Source organism: Mesoplodon bidens (assembly GCF_964165515.1).
Source record: "Mesoplodon bidens genome assembly, chromosome: 1".
Lineage (NCBI taxonomy): Eukaryota > Metazoa > Chordata > Mammalia > Artiodactyla > Ziphiidae > Mesoplodon > Mesoplodon bidens.
The window spans coordinates 136,873,188-136,898,833 of NC_138176.1; the positions used below are offsets into that span (position 1 = coordinate 136,873,188).

The window sequence follows — 25,646 nt, forward strand, 5'->3', positions numbered from 1 at the left end:
TCATAAAACAAGTAAATGCATTTCAAAAAATCAAAATCTTCACAAAGTATGTTTTCCGACCATGCAGAAGTAACTTAGAAATTATTAATAAGATACCTAGAAAAGTCCAAAATATTTGAAAATTAAGCAGTATCCTTCCAAATAAAAATGTCAGCAAAAAATCATAAGATTAGAAGTATTTTTAACTGAATAATAATAAAAATACAGCATACCAAAACTTGTAGGATGCAGCTAAAGAATTTGTTAAAGGAATATTTGTAGATTAAGTGGTTATAATTAGAAAAGAACTCCAATAAAGATGTTAAAAAAATTTTTAAATAAAATTCTATGTGTGCTTGAAAAGAAAAAAAAAAAGGTTTATAGTTTGCTCTAAGCTTCCACCTTAAAGTAGAAAAAAATATGAGCAAAACACAATAGAGAGGCTTCTCTTTTTAAATATTTGTATTATCTGTCAGGAGTTCCCCTCTTTCATTTTTAATACTGGTGATGTCTTCTCACTTTTTTTCTTTATCAGTCTTGGCAAGTGTTTATTAGTCTTCTCTAAGACCCAATCTTTGGCCTTGTTAACCCACTGTATTATATATTCAATTCTTATTTCATTAATTTCTGTTTTCATCTTTATTATTTCCTTCCTTCTACCTTTGGTTTATTTTGATGTTCTTTTCCCAGCTTTTTAGGTTGGATGCTTATATATTAATTTGTAAGCCTTTTCCATTTTCTAATATGTTAAATTCAGGGTGTAAAATTCCTTTCATGAACTGCTCTCGTTATAGCCCACATATTTTTGATACGTGGCTTTATTATCATTCAATTCCTAATGCTTTTAAATTTCCATTGTGATTTCTTCTTTGACCCTTTGGTCATTTAGAATTTTTTTTTAATTCCAAATATATGATGATCTCCTAGTTATCATTTTCTTATTGATTTCTGTCTTTGGTCACTGTGCTCGAATCTGTGCACCTTTATTCAATTTCTCAGCGTCTTGGCCTCTTTCAGAATTGGTAGTTGATTGAAGGGGAATAGACCCAAACATAGAGCTTCTTTCTCTGGGTCTACTTCTCATCCAGGATTTTCTTACCATAATTCTCTTCACTGCTTTGTTGATTCTTCAGTGCCTTCAAATTAATTTTCATCTATTTTGTCCAGTTTTACTAGCTGTTCTCAGTAAGAGGCTTGATCCAAATTATCTAGTCTGCCATTACCAAGTGCAGAACTCCTGCTGATGGTGACTTAATTGTTTTAAGACATATAGAAAGAATGGAGATCAGAAGATTTTGTGGATAGAGAGACCAGTAAAAGACCAGTGTGAATAAAAACCCAAAACTTTGCCCAAAGAATAGGATGAAGAGGAGAAATAAGATGATACTTGTATTAGTTATCCATTGTTGCATAACAAATCACCACAAACTTGGTGACTTAAAATAACACAATTATTATCTCAGAGTTTTTATGGGTCAAGGATCCAGGCATTGCTTAGCTGGTCCATCTGCTTCAGAGTCTCCAACAAGGTTGCAATTAAAGTGTCAGCTAGAGCTGGGGTTGAATCTGAAGGTACAACAGAGTACATCTGAAGGATCCCCTTCTAAGTTTATTTACATGGTAGTTGGCAGAATTCAGTTCTTTTGGAGCTATTTGACTGAGGATCTCAGTGTCTAGCTGATTGTTGACTACATTTTCCTTGTCACATAGTTCTCTCCATGGGGGACCTCACAGTATGTCAGCTTGCTTTATCAAAGCCAGCAAGTGTGAGAGAATGCTGGCAAGATGGAAGTTACTATCTTATGGAATGAAATCAAAGAAATTATATTCCTTTACCTTTGCCATATTCTATTGATTAGAAGCATGCCATGGTCCCCACCCATAATCAAGGAGAGGGGATTATGCAGGATGTGAACACCCAGAGGTGGAGCTCATTCAAGGCTATCCTTTACTTTGTTTGCAGCAGTATTTACTCATGTATATAATTAAGTTCTCCTTTTCTCTGAAAACCTCAGAGAAAAGGGACAGCAGACTAGAAAGACAATATAGTTGATATATGACAGACAGTTTCAGGAAGAGCAGCAAATAAAACATCAAAGCCTAAGTAACATGGAAAACAAGGTTAAGTTTCAAAGAAAGAAATTATGGTTAGACAAAAATTGAATTATGAAACGATTCCTAACCTCTTCTAAGATTTAACTTGGGAGTAAGAATTCCATGAAGTTATATAGCTGAAAAGAAGCAAGTCCACCTTGAGGTCTTGAATGCTTATGTAGAAAAAGAAAACAGTATTTTGCATGATGTGAATTAGTTTTGCCTATTAATAGTCTTCAGAGAATTTTCCATGACTTACAAGTTTCTTCATTAACATTTGATATATGTTTTTTAGGTTTATTTTTTACTAAACATCTCAGTGTAACTTTGAGGGTAGAGGATGTATTCTTTTTATCAAAGTATGTAGTTGCATTACAGAACTGGGAAATGGGAAAAAAGTAGGCCATTTTGTTCTATTCTTTGAAACTAATTTTCTAGTTTACCTGTAGAGTTCATGAACAATTACATGGTTGGAAATCGATTTTACATATATTAAAATGCACAACTGTGCTAATAGATTTTTTATTTTTTTTATATAGGATCCAAATGAAGATACAGAATGGAATGAAATTTTAAGAGATTTTGGCATTCTTCCTCCAAAAGAAGAGCCAAAAGATGAAATTGAAGAAATGGTTTTACGTTTACAGAAAGAAGCAATGGGTATAGCTGTGCATTTGGTGGGCTGGGTGAAGGGAATTATACAGTTATGACAGTGATCATGTATTTCATGAATTTAGAGGGAGAGAGGACATTAGAAATAATTTAATATAAATCCCACCCATACTTTTGAAATTAAGATGCTGACACCTAAAATTTCTAATTCATGTGTTGAAAGTTACATACTAGTTAATATCAGAGCTGAAATGCCCTGGTATCTAACCTAGTGAGCTTTTTTTTCCTCTATCATATTTCTCTACCTTCTGATTACTTTCTGTTTTGATCATTCTATATAAAATGTATTATTTGTTAAAATTTCCTAGTACTTGAGGAAATCTAAATTTATGAGGTCTAATTGATTTTCACATCTGCTTTTAAATGCAGCCTGGTAGTTCTGTGAACTCTGAGGGAGTAATAGCACTTTAAACAAACCTGAAGCAGTCAGCCACAATATAGTTTATATGCTGGAGAAACTGAAACATTAAAGATATTCTTGATCTCCATTTATCTAATATATTGTTTTTTCTAGACATGTGACTCTAAAGTAAAATTGGCTTTTAAATAACTCAGTTATCTACAACTTATTTTGTTTTAGTTAAACCATATGAAAAGATGACTCTTGCACAGTTGAAGGAAGATGAAGATGAATTTGATGATGAAGATATGAGAGCTATTGAAATATATAGGTACAGTGATTCATTTGGATAATTTATGAGTTTTTGAATGAAGTATTGTAAGAATGAAACTAAGAATACGAGAATTGCTACTCCAGCTTTCTTTTGATTTCCATTTGTGTGGAATATCTTTTTCCATCCCCTCACTTTCAGTCTGTATGTGTCCCTAGGCCTGAAGTGGGTCTCTTGTAGACAGCATATATACAGGTCTTGTTTTTGTTTCCATTCCGTGAGCCTGTGTCTTTTGGATGGAGCATTTATTCCATTCACGTTTAAGGTAATTATCGATACGTATATTCCTATTACCATTTTCTTAATTGTTTTGGGTTTGTTATTGTAGGTCTTTTCCTTCTTTTGTGTTTCCTGCCTATAGAAGTTCCTTTAGAATTTGTTGTAAAGCTGGTTTGGTGATGCTGAATTCTCTTAGCTTTTGCTTATCTGTAAAGGTTTTAATTTCTCTATCGAATCTGCATGAGAACCTTTCTGGGTAGAGTAATCTTGGTTGTAGTTTTTTCCCTTTCATCACTTTAAATATGTCCTGCCACTCCCTTCTAGCTTACAGAGTTTCTGCTGAAAGATCAGCTGCTAACCTTATGGGGATTCCCTCATATGTTATTTGTTGTTTTTCCCTTGCTGCTTTTAATATTTTTTCTTTGTATTTAATTTTTGATAGTTTGATTAATATGTGTCTTGGCATGTTTCTCCTTGGATTTATCCTGTATGGGACTCTCTGTGCTTCCTGGACTTGATTATTTCCTTTCCCATGTTAGGGAAGTTTTCAACTATAATCTCTTCAAATATTTTCTCAGTTGCTTTCTTTTTCTCTTCTTCTTCTGGGATCCCTATTATTCAAATGTTGGTGCATTTAATGTTGTCCCAGAGGTCTCTGAGACTGTCCTTAATTCTTTTCATTCTTTTTTCTTTATTCTGCTCTGTGGTAGTTTTTTCCACTATTTTATCTTCCAAGTTACTTATCCATTCTTCTGCCTCACTTATTCTGCTATTGATTCCTTCTAGAGAATTTTTAATTTCATTTATTGTATTATTCATCATTGTTTGTTTGCTTTTTAGTTCTTCTAGGTCCTTGTTAAACATTTCATGTAATTTCTCCATTCTGTTTCCAAGATTTTGGATCATCTTTACTGTCATTACTCTGAATTCTTTTTCAGGTAGACTGCCTATTTCCTCTTCATTTGTTTGGTCTGGTTGGTTTTTAACCTTGCCCCTTTATCTGCTGTGTATTTCTCTGTCTTCTCATTTTGCTTAACTTACTGTGTTTGGGGTTTCCTTTTCGCAGGCTGCAGGTTCATAATTCCCATTGTTTTTGGTGTCTGCCCCCCGTGGCTAAGGTTGGTTCAGTCGGTTGTAGGCTTCCTGGTGGAGGGGACTGGTGCCTGTGTTCTGGTGGATGAGGCTGGATCTTGTCCTTCTGGTGGGCAGGACCATGTCCGGTGGTGTGTTTGGGATGTCTGTGACCTTATCATGATTTTAGGTAGCCTCTCTGCTAATGGATGGAGTTGTGTTCCTGTCTTGCTAGTTGTTTGGAATGGCATGTCCAGCACTGTAGCTTGCTGGTCGTTGAGTGGAGCTGGGTCTTAGTGTTGAGATGGAGATCTCTGGGAGAGCCTTTGCCATTTGATATTACATGGAGCCAGGAGGCCTCTGGTGGACCAATGTCCTGAACTTGGCTGTTCCACCTCAGAGGCACAGGCCTGACACCCTGCTGGAGCACCAAGACCCTGTCAGCCATGTGGCCAGGTATGTGGGGAGTTTCTTGCCTTTTGGGAAGTCTGAGGTCTTCTGCCAGCATTCAGTAGGTGTTCTGTAGGAGTTGTTCCACATGTAGATGTATTTCTGATGTATTTGTGAGGAGGAAGGTGATCTCCACGTCTTACTCCTCCGCCATCTTGAAGGTCTCCTCCGGAACCAGTGATTCTTAAAGAACTGCTTTATTCAACAGTGTGAGTTGAGAAAGAACAGTATGAGTCTGGGGCATTTTGTAGTATCAGAAAGTTAAGGAAGTGCTAAAAACTTTTTTCAAGGCACAGGAGCCAAACTAAAAGATCTCAGATTGGCCAGAGTTGGAACAACTTGAACAACCAAATTAATTACTATAATATTGAATTATAAAATAAGTAATAAAGTAATTATCCTTGAGTCCTTATCCTGTAGTGACATAGATAAGTAAATGAATACATGAACAAATTCAGAAGAAGTAACAATTCTTCCTCACTGAAGAATTCCAATTAATAAGTGTAGACAGAATGAGGAAAATAGAAAGATCACCATTAAAACACCATAGTAATAATCCCCCATGGGCAAGATCTGCTGATAGATGCTAAAATGAGTGGGTGAAAGTTTAAATAGAAACCCAAATTTGAGGGATTTTCCAAAAATGACTGGCCAAGTGGACAGCAGCAAAGGTGAAGTAGAAAGCTCCAAGAATCCATCTGTCCACCTAGGTAGCAATTGTACTGGCAGAAACGGTCTGAAATTATGGCTTTGGAACTCTGGAGTCTATTTGAACACTTGTAGCTTACAGCATAAAGCTTGTCTGGTAAATTTCAGTTAGTATTGGTTGATTTCAGTCCTCAGTGTAGTAACAGCTATCCATCCCTCACTCCCCAGCCCCATGGCAGGCAGCTGTTTCAACAGCATCCTGTGTTTCTTGCTGGAGCCAGGGTAGGCAATAAGGACTTTGTCCTCAAATATCAGGATTCTGTGATCTGATTGCAGACTGCTGCTCTGAATGCAGAGGTACAGACCCAGAGACTGGCAGTCATTCTGTCAACCCTCACTGGCTCACGTGGCTTCCGGGAGATTTTAAGGAGCCACTTCTGGTTTCTTTTTTTTAACATTCAAAAACAACCATATATATGGGGGAATTTAGAAAGCCTTGGGAAAGTTGAAGGCTCAGAAAAGACCTGAGAAGACCTTATGCTTTCACCTGAGGCTGATCCTGGCACAGACACACCCGATATAAAAAAATAAAAACAAAAACAAAAACATGGGTTGGAAGAAGCATCTGATTTCTAGAGTTACCAATTGAATGAAATATTCAGTTTTCAACAACAACAAAAAAAGCAGGCATAAAAAGAAACAGGAGGGGCTTCCCTGGTGGCGCAGTGGTTGGGGGTCCGCCTGCCGATGCAGGGGACGCGGGTTCGTGCCCCGGTCCGGGAGGATCCCACATGCCACGGAGCGGCTGGGCCCGTGAGCCATGGCCGTTGAGCCTGCGCGTCCGGAGCCTGTGCTCCGCAACGGGAGAGGCCACGACAGTAAGAGGCCCGCGTAATGCAAAAAAAAAAAAAAAAAAAAAATAGAGCTTTCCGACAACTACAACTGAAGTGTGCAAAAGAAACAGGAAAGTATGGCCCAGACAAAGGAACAAAATAAATCAATACAAAATATACCTGAGGAAGCCAAAGGGTCAGACTTACTAGACAAAGACTTTAAGACAACTTAAAGATGCTCAAAGAGCTAAAGGAAGACATGGACAAAGACAGGAAAACATCATATGAACAAAATGAGAATAACAATAAAGAGATCGGAATTATAAAAAGGAACCAAGAAGACATTCTGATACCAAAAAGTACAATAATTGAATCGAAATATACACTCTAGAGCTTCAAAAGCAGATATGAAGATAGAGAAGATAGAGAAAATTTGAAGATAGGACAATTGAAAGTATTGAGTCTCAGAATAAAGAAGAGAGAACAGAGCCTAACTGGCCTTGTGGTACACTACTAGGTGAACTAGCATATATAGTATGGGAGTCCCAGCAGAGGAAAAGAGAAAGAAAGAGGCACAAATCATATTTGTAGAAATAATGGCTGAAAACTCCCCAAATTTGACAAAAGACATAAGTCTACAAATCCAAGGTGCTCAATGGACTCCAAGTAGGGTAAACTCAGAGACCCACACAAAGACACATCCCTTAAAAAGACTATCAGCCAATTTCTCCTCAGAAATCTTAGAGGCTGCAAGAGAAAAAAAAACACCTGTCAGTCAAGAATTCCATATTTGACAAAACTATGCTACAAGAATGAAGGAGAAATTAAGACATTCCTAGATAAAATCTAAGTGAGTTTCTTACTACAGCAAGTCCCCTACATATGAATGAGTTCCATTCTGAGAGCACATTCGTAAGTCTAATTTGTTCATAAGTCCAACAAAGGTAGCCTAGGTACCCAACTAACACAATTGGCTATATAATACTGTACTGTAATAGGTTTATAAACCTTTCACACAAAACATAAAAAACAAACACAAAAAATAAAACATTTTTAATCTTAACCTTGGAAAGTACAGTAGTATAGTACAACAGCTGGCACTTCTTAGCAGTACCAGCTACATCACTGCTGCTTTTACACTTGTTTCTGGACATCCTGGGCTTGAAATAAAGATACTGTACTACTGTACTATTGTACTGTATGCAGTACTGTACAGTAAAGTACCAAAAGTACAACCACTTGTAGAGAATGCATGCATGTGACAATGTACACCAGACACATGAACTAACTTACGTGATTGGACATGCAAATGCACGTTCGCATCTTTTAAAGTTTGCACCTTTAAGGTTCGTATGTTGGGGACTTACTGTACTAGAATTCCCCTAAAAATTAGCTAAAGGAGTCTGTCAGCCTGAAATTAAAGGGCACTAGACAGTAACTCAAAACCATACGAAGAATAAATATCATAGGTAAAGGTAACTGTATAGGTAAATATAAAAGCCAATATTACTGTATTTTTGGTTTTTAACTCCCTTTTTTCTATATGATTTAAAAGGCAAGTTTATAAAACAATAATTATAAATCGATATTAATGGACACAGTATATAACAATGTAGTCTGTAACAATAATGATATAAAGAGGGAGGGATGAAGATGTATAAGAGCAGAGTGTTTGTATACTATTGAAGCTAAGTTGGCATTATTCACAGTAGGTTACTGTAAGAAATTAATTTTAATCCTTAAGGTAATCACTAAGAAATAACTAAAAGAATACAGAAAAGGAAAGAGAAAGGAAATCAAAATGGTATACCACAATACAAAAATACAAAAAGAAGCAATGATGGAAGAATTGAGGAACAAAAAGCATATAAGATGTAGAAATACAGAAAATAGCTAAATGGCAGAAGTAAGTCCTTCCTTTTCAGTAATTACTTTGTTGTGTCAGTCCCAGCCTATCGATAGTGATGCTATTGGCTAGGAATGCCTGAGGCACTAACCTCCTGTATTACTTATAGCTGTGACTGGACTGGTTCCTGTGGTTTGTATTATGACTGTAGGATGCACTTCAGCAAGAAACTTTGAGAGAACTTCGAGGAACAAGATTTATTCCTCAGAAATCCTGAAGAACACACAGCATGCCTGAGGGCCACTCAGCCAGGTCTGGTGGAGGGGTGGGAGTGGGACCTGCGTCTGTGCCTTTATTAGAGTCCATTGATGGGGTATCTAGGTTTCATGTGTTCACTCTTTATTGGCTAATGTAGAGCATAAGAGCTGGAATTAGAGCACAGGAAGGGAGAAGAGGGGTCACTCAAGTGGTCAGTTATCTAGGTTACCCAGGGCTCTCTGAAAGAAAGACTTTCATGGGTGGGAGCAGCCTAATTCCTTATCTGGTTGTTTTGCTAGTAGCTGTGTCATACAGCTGGCAGTATGGTTTTCAAGATGGATGTCTTTTGAAATAGGTGCCTCAGTAATCAAAAGCTTAATGTCAGGCACTTACATTACATACTTTAAATGTATATGGATTTTAAATTAAGCCAAGTAATCTAAAATTAAAGGCAGAAATTGGCAGAATGAATAAAAAGAAACACATCCAGATCCTGGAAAGTAAGCAATCTTGAGAAAGAACAATGTTGGAAGACCAATACTTCCTGATTTCAAAACTTACTACAAAGCAACAGTAATCAAAACAGTGTTATAGTGACGTAAGGATAGACATACAGACCAGAGGAATAGAATAGAGAGACAAGAAGGAAACTCTCTCATAAATAGTCAAATGATTTTTCAACAAGGTGTCAAGAACATTCAATGGGGAAAGGACAATCTTTTCAACCAATGGTGCTAGGCAAACTGGATATCCACATGCAGAAGAATAAAGTTGGACTCCTACCTCATACCATATATAAAGGTTAACTCAAAATGGATCAAAGACCCAAATGTAAGAACTAAAACTATAAAACTCTTCAAACAAAACACAGGGGAATATGTCCATGACATTGGATTTGGAAATGATTTCTCAGATGACACCGAAAATAACAAAAGGCAACAAAAAGGAAAAAATAGATAAATTTGACTTCATCAAAATTTAAAATATCTGTGCATCAAAGGACACTATCAAGAAAGTGAAAAGACAACCCACAGAATGGGAGAAAATATTTGCAAATTAGATATACGATAAGGGATTACTAAGAATATATAAAGAACTCATAAAACTCAACAACAAAAAACCAAATAACTTAATTAAAAAACATGCAAAGGATTTGAATAGACATTCCTCCAAAGAAGGTATATAAATGGAAAATAAGCACATGAAAAAATGCTTAATATCATTAGTTATTAAGGAAATGCAAATCAAAACCACAGTGAGTTTCCATTTCACTCCCACCAGGGTGGTTATAATAAAGAAGACAGAAAAATAACAAAAGTGTTGGTGAACAGGTGGAGAATTTTGAATCACCATACATTGCTGGTGGGAATGTAAAATGGTGCAGTCTGGAATTTCTTCAAATATTAAACATAGAGTTACCATGATCCAGCAATTCCACTCCTAGATATGTACACCCAAGAGAATTGAAAACACAAAACGTGTACATGAATGTTCATAGTAGCAGCATTCACAATAGCCAAAAAGTACAAAGAAACTTACTGTCCATCAACTGGTGAGTGGATAAACAAAATATGGTGTATTCGTACAATGGAAAATTATTCAGCCATGTAAAGAAATGATGAACTGCTACATGCTACAACAGGACTGAACCTTGTAAATGTTATGCTAAGGAAGGAAGCCAGTGATAAAAGGTCACATTTTACATGATTCTACTTATATGAAATGTTCAGAATAGGAAAATTTATAGAGACAAAAAGCAGATTATTAATTTCCAGGGCCTGGGATGGGGGGGATAGAGAATAACTACAAATGGATATGGGGTTTCTTTTTGTACAGTAAAACTGTTCTGGAACTAGATAGTGGTAATGGATGCACAGCTTTGTGAATATTTTAAAAATCACTGAGTAATACACTTTAAATCGTTGAATTTTATTGTATATGAATTATGTTACAATTTAAAACTAAATAGTTTGGAGGAACTGGAATTCTCATAATATGATAACTTTGGGAAATAGTTTGGCAATTTCTTCTAAAGTTATATATGCATTTAACATATAACCTATCAATTAAATTCCTGGATATTTACTTGAGAGAATTGAAGGTATCTGTCAATACAAAGACTTGTACATGAATATTCATAATAGCCAGAAACTGGAAACAACCCAAAAGTCCATCGATATGATAAATGAATGTAAGGTGAATGAATAAACAAACTGTAGTGTGTTCATGAAAGGGAATACTACTCTGTAAGAAAGTACGCAAACTACTGATACACACAAACTTTGGTGAAATTTGAAAACATTATATGGAATTAAAGAAGCCAGACACAGGAGAGTATCTGATACATGATCATATACATCATTTTTAAAATGAAAAAATAGTTTCCAAAATTGATACAATAAGAGAGAGGAAAGCATAATTAAGAAGATAGCCTGCTTCCTAAAATTTATTGTATAGCTGATTTTTCTCTACTTTTCAAGGCACAGATAATCCCTATGTTTTCATTAAGATGAAAAGCTTACTAATAAATTGCATATGACATTGTTACATTTATTGATAATATAATCTTACTATCACAGTCAGACAAGGCTAGTACAGACAGGAAGTAATAGACTCATGGATCTTAAGTTAGTTAGTCAAAATAATCACCTAGCTTTACTACTAAAAATTTTGATTTCTTGTGTGAATTGATTTCATGATAATATAATAAGCTAAATTCAGACTGTAGGAAAGTTTGGACAAGCAATCCAGTTTCCTTCAACAAAGAAATTTCTAGGGGGAAAATAGATGGAAAAGAATCTGTGTATTAAATGAGATTTAAGAGATATAATAACCACTCTATAAATCTAATTTGGATTCCCATTTGAATAAACAAACTTTAAAAATGGGGCCAGAACTTAATGCTACTGAACTGTATACTTAAAAATGGTTAACATGGTAAATTTTATGTTATGGATATTTTATAACAATTAAATAAAAATTTTAAATGGAGAAAATAGGATTATTTGAACAATATCTGAATATATTAAGGAATTACCATTGTTTTAGATACGATTATGCCATGTGAATCAAAAATTTTAAAGTATCCTCGTCTTTTAGAGATATATAATGAAATATTTACAGATGAAATGACATGATGTCTTATATTTGCTTCAAAATAGCCCTTGAAATGGGGAGTTAGTGGGGGTTGAGATGAAAGAGAATTGGCCATAGAAATTATTGATGGAAGATGCACACATCTGGGGTCGCTTTACTACTGTAAGTGTTAATAACCATCCATAATATGAAGTTAAAAATACACATTCCTGAGACCAGTACCAAGAGGTAATATTCAGTTACTTTGGGTTGAGTCTCAGGAATATGCCCATCTGTGGAACCTGCCATTCCCAAGTAATTCTCATGTGGGATGTCCACATGCCTCAACTTGATAAATATTGCTGTAGATTAATCTCACTTTTGAAACATAGATGCAAAAATCTTAAATGAAATATTAGCAAATAAAACAGTGTATTAAAATAATCATATATAGTGAATAATTAAGGTTTATTCAAGGAATGCAAGGATCATTCAACAATCACAAATCTATTGATACAGTCACGTCAGCAGAATTTATCAAGATAATGCTAGCTGCTGTAACAAACAAATGCAAAATCTTAGTGGTTTCACACAAGAAAGTGCCTCACTCACAGATGATGCATGTTTTACAAGCTTCTTCTGAGCAGCTCTTCTCCAGGTGATGACTAGGAACCTGGGCTCTTTTTTTTTTTTTTTTAATTGGAGTATAATTGCTTTACAATGTTGTGTTACTTTCTGCTGTACAATGAAAAGAATCAGCCATATGTATACATATATCCCCTCCCTCTTGGACCTCCCTCCCACCTCCCACCCCATCCCACCCATCTAGGTCATCCCAGAGCACAGAGCTGAGCTCTCTGGGCTATACTGCAGGTTCCCGCTAGCTATCTGTTTTACATGTGGTAGTGTATTTATGTCAAACCTAATCTCCCAATTCATCCCACCATCCCCTTCCCCCACTGTGTCCACAAGTCCATTCTCTACGTCTGCGTCTCTATTCCTGCTCTGCCAATAAGTTCATCTGTACCATTTTTCTAGATTGCACATATATGTGTTAATATACGATATTTGTTTTTCTCTTTCTGACTTCACTCTATATGACAGACTCTAGGTCCATCCACATCTCTACAAGTGACCCAATTTCGTTCCTTTTTATGGCTGAGTAATATTCCATTGTATATATGTACCACATCTTCCTTATCCATTCATCTGTCGATGGACATTTAGGTTGTTTCCATGTCCTGGCTAATGTAAATAGTGCTGCAATGAACATTTCATTAGGGGCTTCATCATCTCAGAATCCTTAACATCCAGGCTTGTGGACCAGGAAGACATTATGAAAGATGGTATGGGACATTTCAGGGATAAGTCATAGAAATGTACATATCATTTTCACACATGTTCCACTGGACGTAATCCAGTCTCATGGCCCTAATCTAACTGCCAAGGATGCTGACAAATATAGTCTTCCTGTGAGTCCTGGAAGAGGAAGCTATACTGATGAACACCCAAACAGTCTCTGCCACAGAGATTAAAGAGATATTACACACAGAAGTTCTTTCCCTTGCATATTCCACATCAAAAGTACAACTCTAATTCTGGTCACCAAATTCTAATATTATTTCAGTATCTCTGCTGTCACTTTGGATCTAAGGAAAAAGGAACCTGTAGCCTTTTAAAATTTTACTTATTGTTAAGAGAAAATTCTGTAGTAGTCTTGATAGTGCTGATTTAAAGCAAATCCCTCATTTAAAGCCAAAACAAAAGAGCAATGACAAAAAAAAACTTTAAGACTTTTTATAAAGCAGTTTTAGGTTCACAGCAAAATTGATGGAAGGTATAGATTTCCTATATAATATACCTCCTGCCTCACACATAACATAACCTCCCCCATTGTCAATATTCCCCACCAGAGTGATATATTTGTTATAACTGATGAACCTACATTGATACATCAGAATCACCCGAAGTCCATAATGTACATTACAGTTCATTCTTGGGTTTGGACAAATGTATGATGACATATATCCATCATTATGGTACCATTCACAGTATTTTCACTGCCCTAAAAATCCTCTGTGGTCTGCCTATTCATTCCTCTCCCCTGCCAACCCCTGATCTTTGTACTGTCTCCACTGTTCTGCCTTTTCCAGTCTGTCATATAGTTGGGATCATATAGTATGTAGCCTTCTTAGATTGGCTTCTTTCACTTAGTAATATGCATTTAAGGTTTCTCCATGTCTTTCCATGGCCTGATAGCTCATTTCTTTTTAGCACTGAATAATATTTCATTATCTGGATATACCACAGTTTATTTATCCATTCACCTACTGAAGGACATCTTAGTTGCTTTCAGCTTTTGGCAATTTATTTTATTGATTGATTGATTGATTGATTGATTGCTGCATTGGGTCTTCGTTGCTGTGCATGGGCTATCTCTAGTTGCGGTGAGTGGGGGCTACTCTCCGTTGTGGTGCGTGGGCTTCTCATTGCGGTGGCTTCTCGTTGTGGAGCACGGGCTCTAGGCGTGTGGGCTTCAGTAGTCATGGCCTGCAGGCTCTAGAGCGCAGGCTCAGCAGCTGTGGTGCACGGGCTTACTTGCTCTGTGGCATGTGGGATCTTCCTAGAACAGGGATCGAACCCGTGTTCTCCCTGCATTGGCAGGTGGATCCTTAACCACTGCGCCACCAGGGAAGTCCCCAACTTTTGGCAATTATGAGTAAAGTTGCTGTAAACATCTGTGTGCAGGTTTTTGTGTGGACATGTTTTCAATACCTCTGGGTAAATATCAAGGAGCTTGATAGCTGGATCAAATGATAAGAGTATGTTTAGTTTTGTAAAAAAAAAAAAAACCAAACGGCCAAACTGTCTTCCAAAGTGCCTGTACCATTTTGCATTCCCATCAGCAACGAACGAGAGTTCCTGTTTCTCCAGTCCTCTCCAGCATTTGGTGTTATCAGTGTTCCAGATATTGGCCATTCTAATAGGAGTGTAATGGCCTCTCATTGTTCTAATTTTGTTTTCCTGTTGACATAGATGTGGAGCATCCTTTCATATGCTTATTTATCATCTGTATATCTTCTTTAGTGAGGTGTCTGTTAAGACCTTTGGCCCATTTTTAAAATCAGGTTGTTTTCTTATTGTGGAGTTTTTAGAGTTTTGTATATTTCAAATAACAGTCCAGTTCAGATACGACTTTTGCAAATATTTTCTCCCAGTCTCTGCTAAGGAGATAGGTTCCTAGAGACAACTGTTACAGGGGTTTTCTGATCACCAGAGTAGGGGAGACTAGGGCCCAATTGGAACGTTAGTTCCAGATTCCCCAGTTTCTGGATTGCAGTGGAGAAAGCTGTTCCATTGGCAGACCAATTTTGCAAAGTTGTTCTGGGAGTCTTCCTGGTAGCCCAGTCTGGAGCCTCCTCCTTCATCCTTCCATTAAGTTTGTAAAGCACTTAATTCCTCAGATTAAGCCTCTTGCTGCTTAAAATAGCTATAGAGGGCTTTCTGTTTAGGTGACTGAATCACAACTGGTAGGACTGTTAGGTGAAAACTGCAGGCCATTGAACACTCTGTCACTTCCTGATGGCAAAGCTAACCCAGGTTTTTATGTCTTTCCCTGCCCAATTCTGTTGAAAGTAAAGAAGAATGAGGAGGAGAAGGTGGAAGAGCGGAGGAAGAAGAAAAGTAGTTGATAGCTGCACCATTAAGTAGGGCATAGTGCCATCACTGGAACAAAAACTTCTTGAAAATTCTGAAAGATATTAAGCCAATGAGATCAAATGAGGGACATTAGTGATGCCAGATACTCAATGCAAACAAAATAGGGCTCCCAAAAGCTCTCTGGAGTGACTGTAAGTTCTGAATATCTGGGCCAGTAGAAGGAAAATTGAAGACCTTCAGTTTGAAAACTGAGAGGGCCCTAGACTTGGATTACTGTTCTTGACATTCTCCTCTAGGCTTAATTTTGCTTGGATTACTTGTTATATAAAGTGAGTGGTCTCACTGGACATGTTTCTAATATGTGAAATAAGGACACAGTGTTTTAAAATAGACCCAGGATTTTGTATATATTCAGGTTTGGTGAAGCCAACAGATCAGGAGATAATTGCCATTATTATTCACAGGTCTCAAGAGTAGGGGGCATGCCCCACCATGCAGGGCTACACAGGGAAGCACCAGTTGGTCAAGAGGCAGGAGGAGGGAGAGGCTAAGATGGATATGAGCCTTTATGTAGTTTCTGTGGGAAAGACGAGCTAGGCAGGGTAAGCAGATTTAGGATTGGCTAGTTGGAAAAAATTTGACAAGCTCTGGACTGTAGTGCCTATCTCTAATTGTCTGGTACCAAGCCCAGGGGATGATTTGGGGATAGTGGCTCAGCCCAGTTAAGGAAGTAGTTGAGGGACTGGGCTCTGGATTGGTTGGTTTGCATTTGAGGACTGTGCTCTCTGGTGAGTGTTTGCTATCTTTGGGAACTAGCTAGCTCAGAGAGGGGCAGTCTCTCTAGGATCAGGAAGACCCCAGATGCCAGAGCTAAATATAGTAAGTCCCCTTCAAGTTGAGAACTTTCAAAGATGCCAAAGTGCCCCTGTATGCCGGCTATTGTACTGCACTACTGTACTTTTCAGGGTACTGTACTGTAAGATCAAAAATGTTTTATTTTTTGTGTTTGTTTTTTATGTATTATTTGTGTGAAAAGTATTATAAACTTATTACCGTACAGTACTATATAGCCAATTGTTAGTTGGATACCTAGGCTGACTTTGTTGGACTTACAAACAAATTGGATTTAATGAATGTGCTCTCAGAATGGAACTCGTTCGTATGTAGAGGACTTACTGTACAGAAAACAAGAAAATATAGTTAATACACAGAGAAAGAATGGGAGTAAGTACTTCCAGGTACTTAGAGATACACAGTCAGTAACTTTTAACATACTTGCAGATATGTCAGAACCATTTGGATTTGCTTCATAAACTCAAGTATTCAACAGCTAAATCAAAGTATGTAAATTTTGAGATTTGTTTAACAAGGTTTTAAGGTTCTCTATAGATGAATAACTAGGTAACATTTATGAAAGGCTCATGGTGTGCTAGACACTGCCCTAAAAAATTTACGTGTTTACACTTAATCCCGAACAATCCCATGCAAGCAGATTTTAGTTTTATTCACATTGGGGGAAACTGAAGCTTGGAAAGATTAAATAACTTGCCCAAGTCCACGCTACTAGTAAGTGGGAGCTGGCACTTAAACCCAGTTCAGTCTGACCTTGGAGTCCATACTCATAATCACTCTTTCTCTACCACCTCTCTACCTGCAATACATTTATAACAATTAATTGCATATATTCACAAAGGCTTTGAACTGAAAGTCAGCTTAGCATGATAGTTAAGAGCATGTCAATGGAGATAGTAATAGTACTAACTTCACAAAGTTTTTGCAAGGATTAAATTAGTTAATGCACTTAAAACAGCACCTAGCAACATAGTAAACCCTGAATAAATGTTAGTTATTATGTATACTCTCCCTTTATTTATTTAAGCCGTATATGAGAATTTGTTGGCCCAATGTCTAAATAAACTCTCTATAGCTATGATTGACTTAGTCTTAAACAAAAATAAAGTCAGTAGCTAATTTCTTATACTTTACAATACCCATGATAAAGCAAATACCCACATAAAAAGAGAAACTGGCATTGTAAAGCTGTTAATAGTTACTCTTTAAAGTGTTTGATATGTACTAGCATTACATTCATTGCTCTAAATTATTACTGTATATGGGGGTGGCCTTAAGAATATAACAATATTCTTATGTAATTTAACTTCTTTTTTTTAATAGAGAAAAGCGGTTACAGGAATGGAAAGCTCTTAAGAAAAAACAAAAATTTGGGGAATTAAGAGAAATTTCTGGAAATCAGTATGTGAATGAAGTCACAAATGCAGAAAAGGATGTGTGGGTTATAATTCACCTATACAGATCAAGGTAATTACCATAGCTTTTTGCAAAAGGCTAATATACTAATTTTTAGTATACGTATTTCTGGTTTTAATGTTGTATAAAGCATATAACAAAGATTAATCAAGAAAAATAAAGTAAATCAACCATACTTCAGTTAAAAAAAGAAAAATATGGGCTTCCCTGGTGGCGCAGTGGTTAAGAATCCACCTGCCAGTGCAGGGGACACGGGTTCGAGCCCTGGTCCGGGAAGATCCCACATGCCGCGGAGCAACTAAGCCCGTGCGCCACAACTACTGAGCCTGCATGCCACAACTACTGAAGCCCGTGTGCCTAGAGCCCGTGCTCCGCAACAAGAGAAGCCACTGCAATGAGAAGCCCATGCACCGCAACGAAGAGTAGCCCCCGCTTGCCACAACTAGAGAAAGCCCACGCGCAGCAACAAGGACCCAACACAGCCAAAAATAAATAAATAAAAATATATGTGTAGAGTCACTGGCTTCAGGGATTAAATTAGGTATTTTAATATATTTTCATGTCTATTTATTTATTTATTTATTTATTTTTGGCTGCGTTGGGTCTTCATTTCTGTGCGAGGGCTTTCTCTAGTTGTGGCAAGCAGGGGCCACTCTTCATCGCGGTGCACAGGCCTCTCACTATCGCGGGCTCTCTTGTTGCGGAGCACAGGCTCCAGACATGCAGGCTCAGTAGTTGTGGCTCACGGGCCTAGTTGCTCCGCGGCATGTGGGATCTTCCCAGGCCAGGGCTCGAACCCGTGTCCCCTGCATTAGCGGGCAGATCCTCAACCACTGCGCCACGAGGGAAGCCCTTCATGTCTAATTTAAAGAACTTGTCATACTTCTTAGAAAAATAAGTACTCTTTGACAGTTAATTTAAAAAACTTATAGAAAATTTCAAACATACAGAAAAGTAAAAAGAATGATAAAATGAGCACCCTAAATACCAGCCAGGTAGATTCAACAATGAACATTTTGCCATATTTGTATCATTTTGTTTATATGTGTATGTGTGTGTATTTGTAGAACCATTTCAAAATAAATTATGCGATGCTTCACTCTGAAGTACCTCAGCATGCATCTTCAAAATATAAGGGCATTTTTCTATATAACCATTTTCTCACCTAATACCCAGGCAGTCCTTACTCAAATTTCTTCAACTGACTTCAAAATCTCTTTCATAAATACATATATTTTTGAACAAGGGTCCAATCAAGGATCATGCAGTGCATTTGGATATATCAGGTCTCTTAAGTCTCTCTCTTGTTTTTTTTCTTGGCCGAGCCACGTGGCTTGCAGGATCTTAGCTCCATGACCAGATATTGGGGCCATGGCAGAGAAAGCACTGAGTCCTAACCCCTGGACTGCTAGGGGATTCAGCTCTTAAGTCTCCTTTAACTGAATAATTCCCTTGCATTCCCTTATTCCCCCAAAACAGATAATTTTAGAGTGCCTAGTTGTATTGAGTATAACCCATATGTCCCCAGGCCTCACCAGCCTGCTGTAACAGTTACCAGGAAGAGTGGACTTTTCCCTAACTCCTGGCCAGAGGAGCTGCTAGCTCCCATAGTTTCACACATCTCTCATGGAAATAGCCCCCCTAGCTTTTGGTCCCAGCCCCTCTGCCTGGGCTCCAAGCCAAATAAGAACAGAGGTCATGACAGTAGCCCTCATGTCCTCATCTCATTCTCTGTATAAAAAATTTCTTCTCTCTTCAGATCCTCAGAGAAATTCTGAACCGAGCAACTTAGGCAAATTAGAACCCTGCTGTTTACCAACTCACCAGTTTCTCAAACAAATTTTAATAGGACACCATGCCCCATAAAAGAAGACATTACTTTTCTTGTAACTAAAAAGATTGGTAATTAATTTTTGAGTAGTTTAAAGCCTTAAAAAGAATCAATTCCCATTTTACCTGTACCACTTATATGGTAAAAACCAACGTGTAAATGCTGCTGATATTCATTCTTCACAAATAGGTATGAGAAACACTGACATTTATAATACTGGGATCTGTGTGTGATAAATGTTATATACTGAAGTGATTCACTGAATGTCTTTTCTGAGACGCATTCTGATTAGCAGAATAGATGTTGGTTTTGAATGCTCATACCATAGTATAAAATTTACTTTAATGGTGATTTCTAGATAAATAACTAGTTTTGACCAATAATTTTCAAAAATTCATAAAAGAGGTTGAATGTGTTTTAGTCTCATCTAGTCTGTTTCAAACTGTTATGCTTTGATGGACTCAAAGAGTAAGAATCTGTTTTCATAATAGTTTAAGTATTTATGACCTTCTCAGAAAGTTCCTGGGGGGCAATCTAAGATAGTTACATAAAATACATGTTTTGGGACTTCCCTGGTGGTCCAGTGGCTAAGACTCCACACTCCCAATGTAGTGGGCCCGGGTTCGATCCCTGGTCAGGGAACGAGATCCCACATGCTGCAACTAAGAGTTCGCATGCTGCAACTAAAAGATTCCACACACCGCAACGAAGATCCCGCGTGCCGCAACTAAGACCCAGCGCAGCCAAGAAAAAATAAAATTAGTTTTCTTGACATTAAGAAAATGTATTAATGTGTTAGTACAAAATTAAGAAAATTAATCTATAATCAAAGTTATAAAGCAGAAAACAATTATTTGTTAAACATGTTCTTTAGAAAAGTCTAGTTTTTAATAACTTTTTAATAATGTAAAGTATAACTGATAAATTTGTGCTTCTAGCTGCCTTCTAAAAATTTTACAGGAGGGTAAGAGTTTGTTTTTTAACTAGATTCCTAAGTTCTGTAATTTTAATGTCTCTTTGCCATTAAGTTTATAGGCTCAGCCTGCTTAGGTTACCTTAAAGGGATCTAGTTCACTCTGGGCCAGTGAACCTAGTGGCTTGACTTCAAGTCATCCTTGTTTTCGATTTTATTCAATCTTACGCCTGTGTCCAAGTTCTAATTTGGGGCTTCTACATTATTCCTGTACCCAACTGTATATTTTGAACCTCAAATATCATAACTAGGCCCTTAACTTGTTTTCGGATGTCATAGGTCTCCCTTAGTTTTTACAGATTTTCTGGGGTTCAATTCTGGCCCTTGAACCCCAACACCAAGTCTTTTCCCTACCGCTTGCTGTCAGAACTGCCTTCAGGTAGCCACCTTCTCCCTGCACTGCAGTCTGTTGTGCCATACTCTCCTAATTCCATACTTTTCACCACCACCACCAATGCCCACCTGCCTTCCTCCATTAACACCACCCACCCCATAAGTGGGTCATACCACCGACTCAGCTCTCATTGTGATAGTAATCATAAAATTCTTCTAAATTAGATATTTGTGGGTGCATTTCACCTATTTGAGGGAAACTGAAACTTATAAAGTATTTATGTCATTGCTTTGTGTGGAAAACTGATTTAAGTTAGGCAGTACATGTTTTTCTAATATTACTTTTAGTATGCTGTCCACTAAAATAAAGCAGTATCTAGATTTGTTGCAGGTTATACTTATCAGAATACATATGTATACATATATTCTGAAATGTAAATTAAACATATAATGCATTTAATTTGTTTTTCTCTTAGCTTTTTGTTACATAAATTGTAACATATACATATATACATATACATATATAACATCACCTAGTGTTAAGCTGATTTCTGAGGATTTTGTAGATGCTGAAGGTGCAAAGGCATATAAGGCATCTATCTCTCCCATTAAAGATATTTCAGTAGAGGGAGACAATTAGATGTAATAATAATATCTTTTAGGTGCTATGATTGAATTCTATACAGAGTAGAGTAAAGGCACTGAAGAGGGAGTAGTAAGTTCTACTCTTAGAGGGTGGAAGTACAGAACTTTCTGTGAAATAATTCTTGGTCTTGACCTCAAAAATTAAGAAAAGATTCCCCGAGTTTACAGAGTTGGAGGAAGTAGACAGACTGAATGGGGTATTTCCGATGGGGTATGCAGCTTGAACAAAGGTACAGAAATAAGAGGGATCATCTTGCTTTAGAGGACCTTGAGTAATATGGTGGCAGGCAGACAATAATGCTGGAGAGAAAGGCAGGAGCCAGACCACAGAGAACCTTGAAAGCTACCCTGAGGAGCCCAGACTTTATCCTGAAGGCAGTGAGGAGCCATTGGAGGATTTTACAATCGAGGGAAGGGCATTTGTTGCATGATGAGATTTTCCTGCTGAGCCAACTTTGTCAGTAGGGTCTAGGATGGGTTTGGGGAACCATGACTGGAAACACAGAGACCAATTAGGACAATCTGATGTTGCTCAGATGAGACAGGAAAGGAGGAAAGCAGTAGAGAAAGAGAGGAGAGGATAGGTATAAGATAAGGAGGTAGAATCAATATAACTTGATGACTTATTAGATATTGTAGAGGAAAGGGAGATTTTTTGGCCTGAGTGCACTGAGAAAATACACATGTATTATGGTACAATGTATTATGGTATAGTTTAGATGAGAAAAGCTATAGATGAGCAGCTCATGAGCCAGTATCAAAGATTACTAAATTAATGTATGTTTATATATGTCAGATGAAAGTAAAATATTTAAGTTAAAATTATTTTTGTGTGATTCCCTGCTTTGACTTTTTTACCTTTGGTCCTGCTTTATCCATTTCCCCCACCTCTGGCAGCCACCAGTCTGTGCTCTGTATCTATGAGCTTTTTTTTTCTTTCTTTCTAGATTCCACATATAAGAGAGATTATATGGCATTTGCTTTTCTCTGTCTAACTTATTTCACTTATCATAATACCCTTTAGGTACATTCGTGTTGTCCCAAAAGGCAAATTTTTGTTCTTTTTTATGGCTGAATAATATTCCATTGTATATATACCACAATTTCTTTGTCCATTCATCCATTGATGGACATATAGGTTGTTTCCATATCTTGGCTATTGTAAATAATGCTGCAATGAATATGGGAGTGCATGTATCTTCTCGAGTTAGTGTTTTTTTTTCTCCAGATAAATAACCAAAGGTAGAATTGCTAGATCATATGGTAGTTCTATTTTTAATTTTTTGAGGAACCTCTATACTTTTTGCATAGTGGCTGTACCAGTTTACATTCCCACCAACAGTGCACAAGAATTCTCTTTTCTCCATATCCTTGCCAACATGTTATTTCCTGTCTTTCTGATAATAGCCATTTTAATAGGTGTGAAGTGATATCTCACTGTGGTTTTGATATGCATTTCCCTGATGATTAACAATGTTGAGTATATTTTCATGTACCTGTTGGCCGTCTGTATGTCTTCTTTGGAAAAATGTGTATTCAGATCTTCTGCCCATTTTTAAATCAGATTGGTTTTTTTGCCATTGAGTTATATGAGTTCTTTATATATTTTGATATTAGATCCTTATCAGGCATATGATTTGCAAATATTTTCTCCCATTCAGTAGGTTGCCTTTCATTTTATTGATAGTTTCTTTTGGTGTGCAGAAGCTTTTTAGTGTAATGTAGTCTCATTTACTTCTGCTTTCCTTGCTTTTGCTTTTGGTGTCAGATTCAAAAAATCATTACCAAGACCTACGTCATTGCTTATGTTCTCTTCTAGGAGTTCTGTGGTTTCAGGTCTTACATTCAAGTCTTTAATCCAATTTGAGTTAATTTTTGTGTATGGTGTAAGATAGGGATCAAGTTTCATTTTTCTGCATGTGGCTGTCCAGTTTTCCCAACACCATTTATTGAAGAGACTGTCCTTTCCCCATTGTATATTCTTGCCTTTTTTTGGTCATAAATTAACCATATAAGGTGTGGGTTTATTTCTGGGCTCCCTATGCTGTTCCACTGATCTTTGTGTCTATTTTTATGCCAGTGCCGTAACATTTTAATTACTATACCTTTATAATACAGTTTGAAATCAGGAAGCAAGATGCCTCCAGCTTTGTTCTTTCTCAAGATTGCTTTGACTATTTGGATTTTTTGTGATTCTATTCATATTTTAGGATTATTTGTTCTCTTTCTGTGAAAAATTCCATTGGCATTTTGATAAGGATTGCATCGAATCTGTAGATTGCTTTGGGTACTATGAACATTTTAACAAAAATAATTTCCAGTCCATGAGCACAAAGTATCTTTCATGTTTGTTTCTTTTTCAATTTCTTTCATTAATGTCTTGTAATTTTCAATATGCAGGTCTTTCACATCCTTGGGTAAGTTTATCCCTGGGTATTTTATTCTTTCTGATGCAATTATAAATGGGATTGTTTTCTTTATTTCTCCTTCTGATAGTTCATTATTAGTGTATAGAAACACAGCTGGGTTTTGTGGATTGATTTGTTTTATCTTGCAACTTTACTGAATTCTTTTATTCAGTTTTTTTTTGATGGAGTCTTTAGGGTTTTCACATATAATATCATGTCATCTGCAAATAGTGACAATTTTACTTCTTCCTTTCCTATTTGGATGCCATTTCTTTATTTATTTATGTATCTTGCCTAATTGCTCTGGCTAGGACTTCCAATATTATGTTGAATAAAAGTGGTAAGAGTGGGCATTCTTGTCTTGTTCCTCATCTTGAGGAAAGGCTTTCAGCTTTTCACTGTTGAGTATGACATAATCTGTGGGCTTGTCATATATGGCCTTTATTATGTTGAGATACATTCCCTCTATACCCACTTTGTTGAGATTTTTTTTTTAATTTGTGAGACAAGTTTAGCAAAATATATTGAGGATAAAGGCCAGAAACTGGTAAAGAAAAGCCAAATTAAAAAATATACAAGTCTTCCCCCAAATATTGATAAGACCTAGCGCATTACCATTGATTTCAGTTTTCAGTGTCTGTTTAAAAATGGAGCAAGAACTCAAAAGTACATGTGAAGCAATTTGAGTGCAGAAATCCTTATTCTTCCTCTATCATTTATGTTTGTCTGGCTTACAGTGAACTAAACTGCAATTTTTTTCTTAGTGGTTCAGCTTTATCATGTTTTTCCAAAGCATGCATTTGATTTTCTTAAGAACTACAACGATTTTTGTTGTCCCATTTTTATTTATTTGTTAATTATAATAAAATGTTCAATGGGCATAAATAGGTGTAGAGGGAAAAAACAGACAAAAGTCCAGAAGGGTTACCACCTGCCTGGGGCATGCAGTATGCCCTGGCATGAGCCACTCAGTTAAGAGAGCTTCGACTTCAACTATAGGTGTGACAAGTTTTAGGAGTTGAGAATACAAAGGGGAATAAGATGCTTTTATGGTATAGTACAAGAGGCCAATTAAACATTATATATATATTTTGAAAGGACATATAAAGTGTAGTACAAGAGAAAAAAGTACTAATTTTGTCTGTTTAAAGAACTTTTCCCTAATTAACATCAGTTCACACAAATATTTCTTTCCTCTACACTGTTGTTTCAAATATGCTCTATATGAATGATGAGAAAATGCATACAAAGGAGAAATACATGTATGAAATTCAGTGTTGTTGTGGGGTTTTTTTACATCTTTATTGGAGTGTTTTTTTTTTTTTAAGAAAATACTGATAAAGATCCGATTTTTTTTTTTTTTTTTGGTTGAGGGAGGAGGGGAGATGAAGTTCATCAGCTGTTGATATCAGAATGGGTAGGACTGCCCAGTGAATGTGTCTAGAATTAGAAAAGGGTCTAGGACATAATTACTAGGAATATCTACATTTGAGGTATAGACAGAAGAAGGAAGTCAAAGGAGTCAAAAGGAAATTAATAGAAAGTGTTATCACAGAAGTCAAAAAAGGAGAGCCCTTTAACAAGGGAAGTGAACAGAACATAGAGATTTTTTTTTAACTTTTTCATCTAGGCTGTGACCAGAAGGAGAGAGAGTAGTTTATTAGAGGGAGAGTAAGAAGGGACTTTTTAAAAAATTTAGTAATTTGAATATG

At 36.7% G+C, this 25,646-nt stretch overlaps 1 protein-coding gene across 1 annotated transcript in view; it reads left to right on the plus strand.

Annotated features, from left to right (window-relative positions):
* Window positions 1-2,473: 2,473 nt before the first annotated feature.
* Window positions 2,474-25,646, plus strand: part of PDCL2 (phosducin like 2) — a 28,355-nt gene continuing 5,182 nt past the window's right edge. Inside the window, exons 1-3 of the mRNA XM_081238750.1 lie at window positions 2,474-2,733; window positions 3,326-3,416; window positions 17,652-17,795. Coding sequence (XP_081094876.1) covers window positions 2,703-2,733; window positions 3,326-3,416; window positions 17,652-17,795 — 266 coding nt within the window. The 5' untranslated portion in view covers window positions 2,474-2,702. The remainder of the gene's footprint in view (window positions 2,734-3,325; window positions 3,417-17,651; window positions 17,796-25,646) is intronic.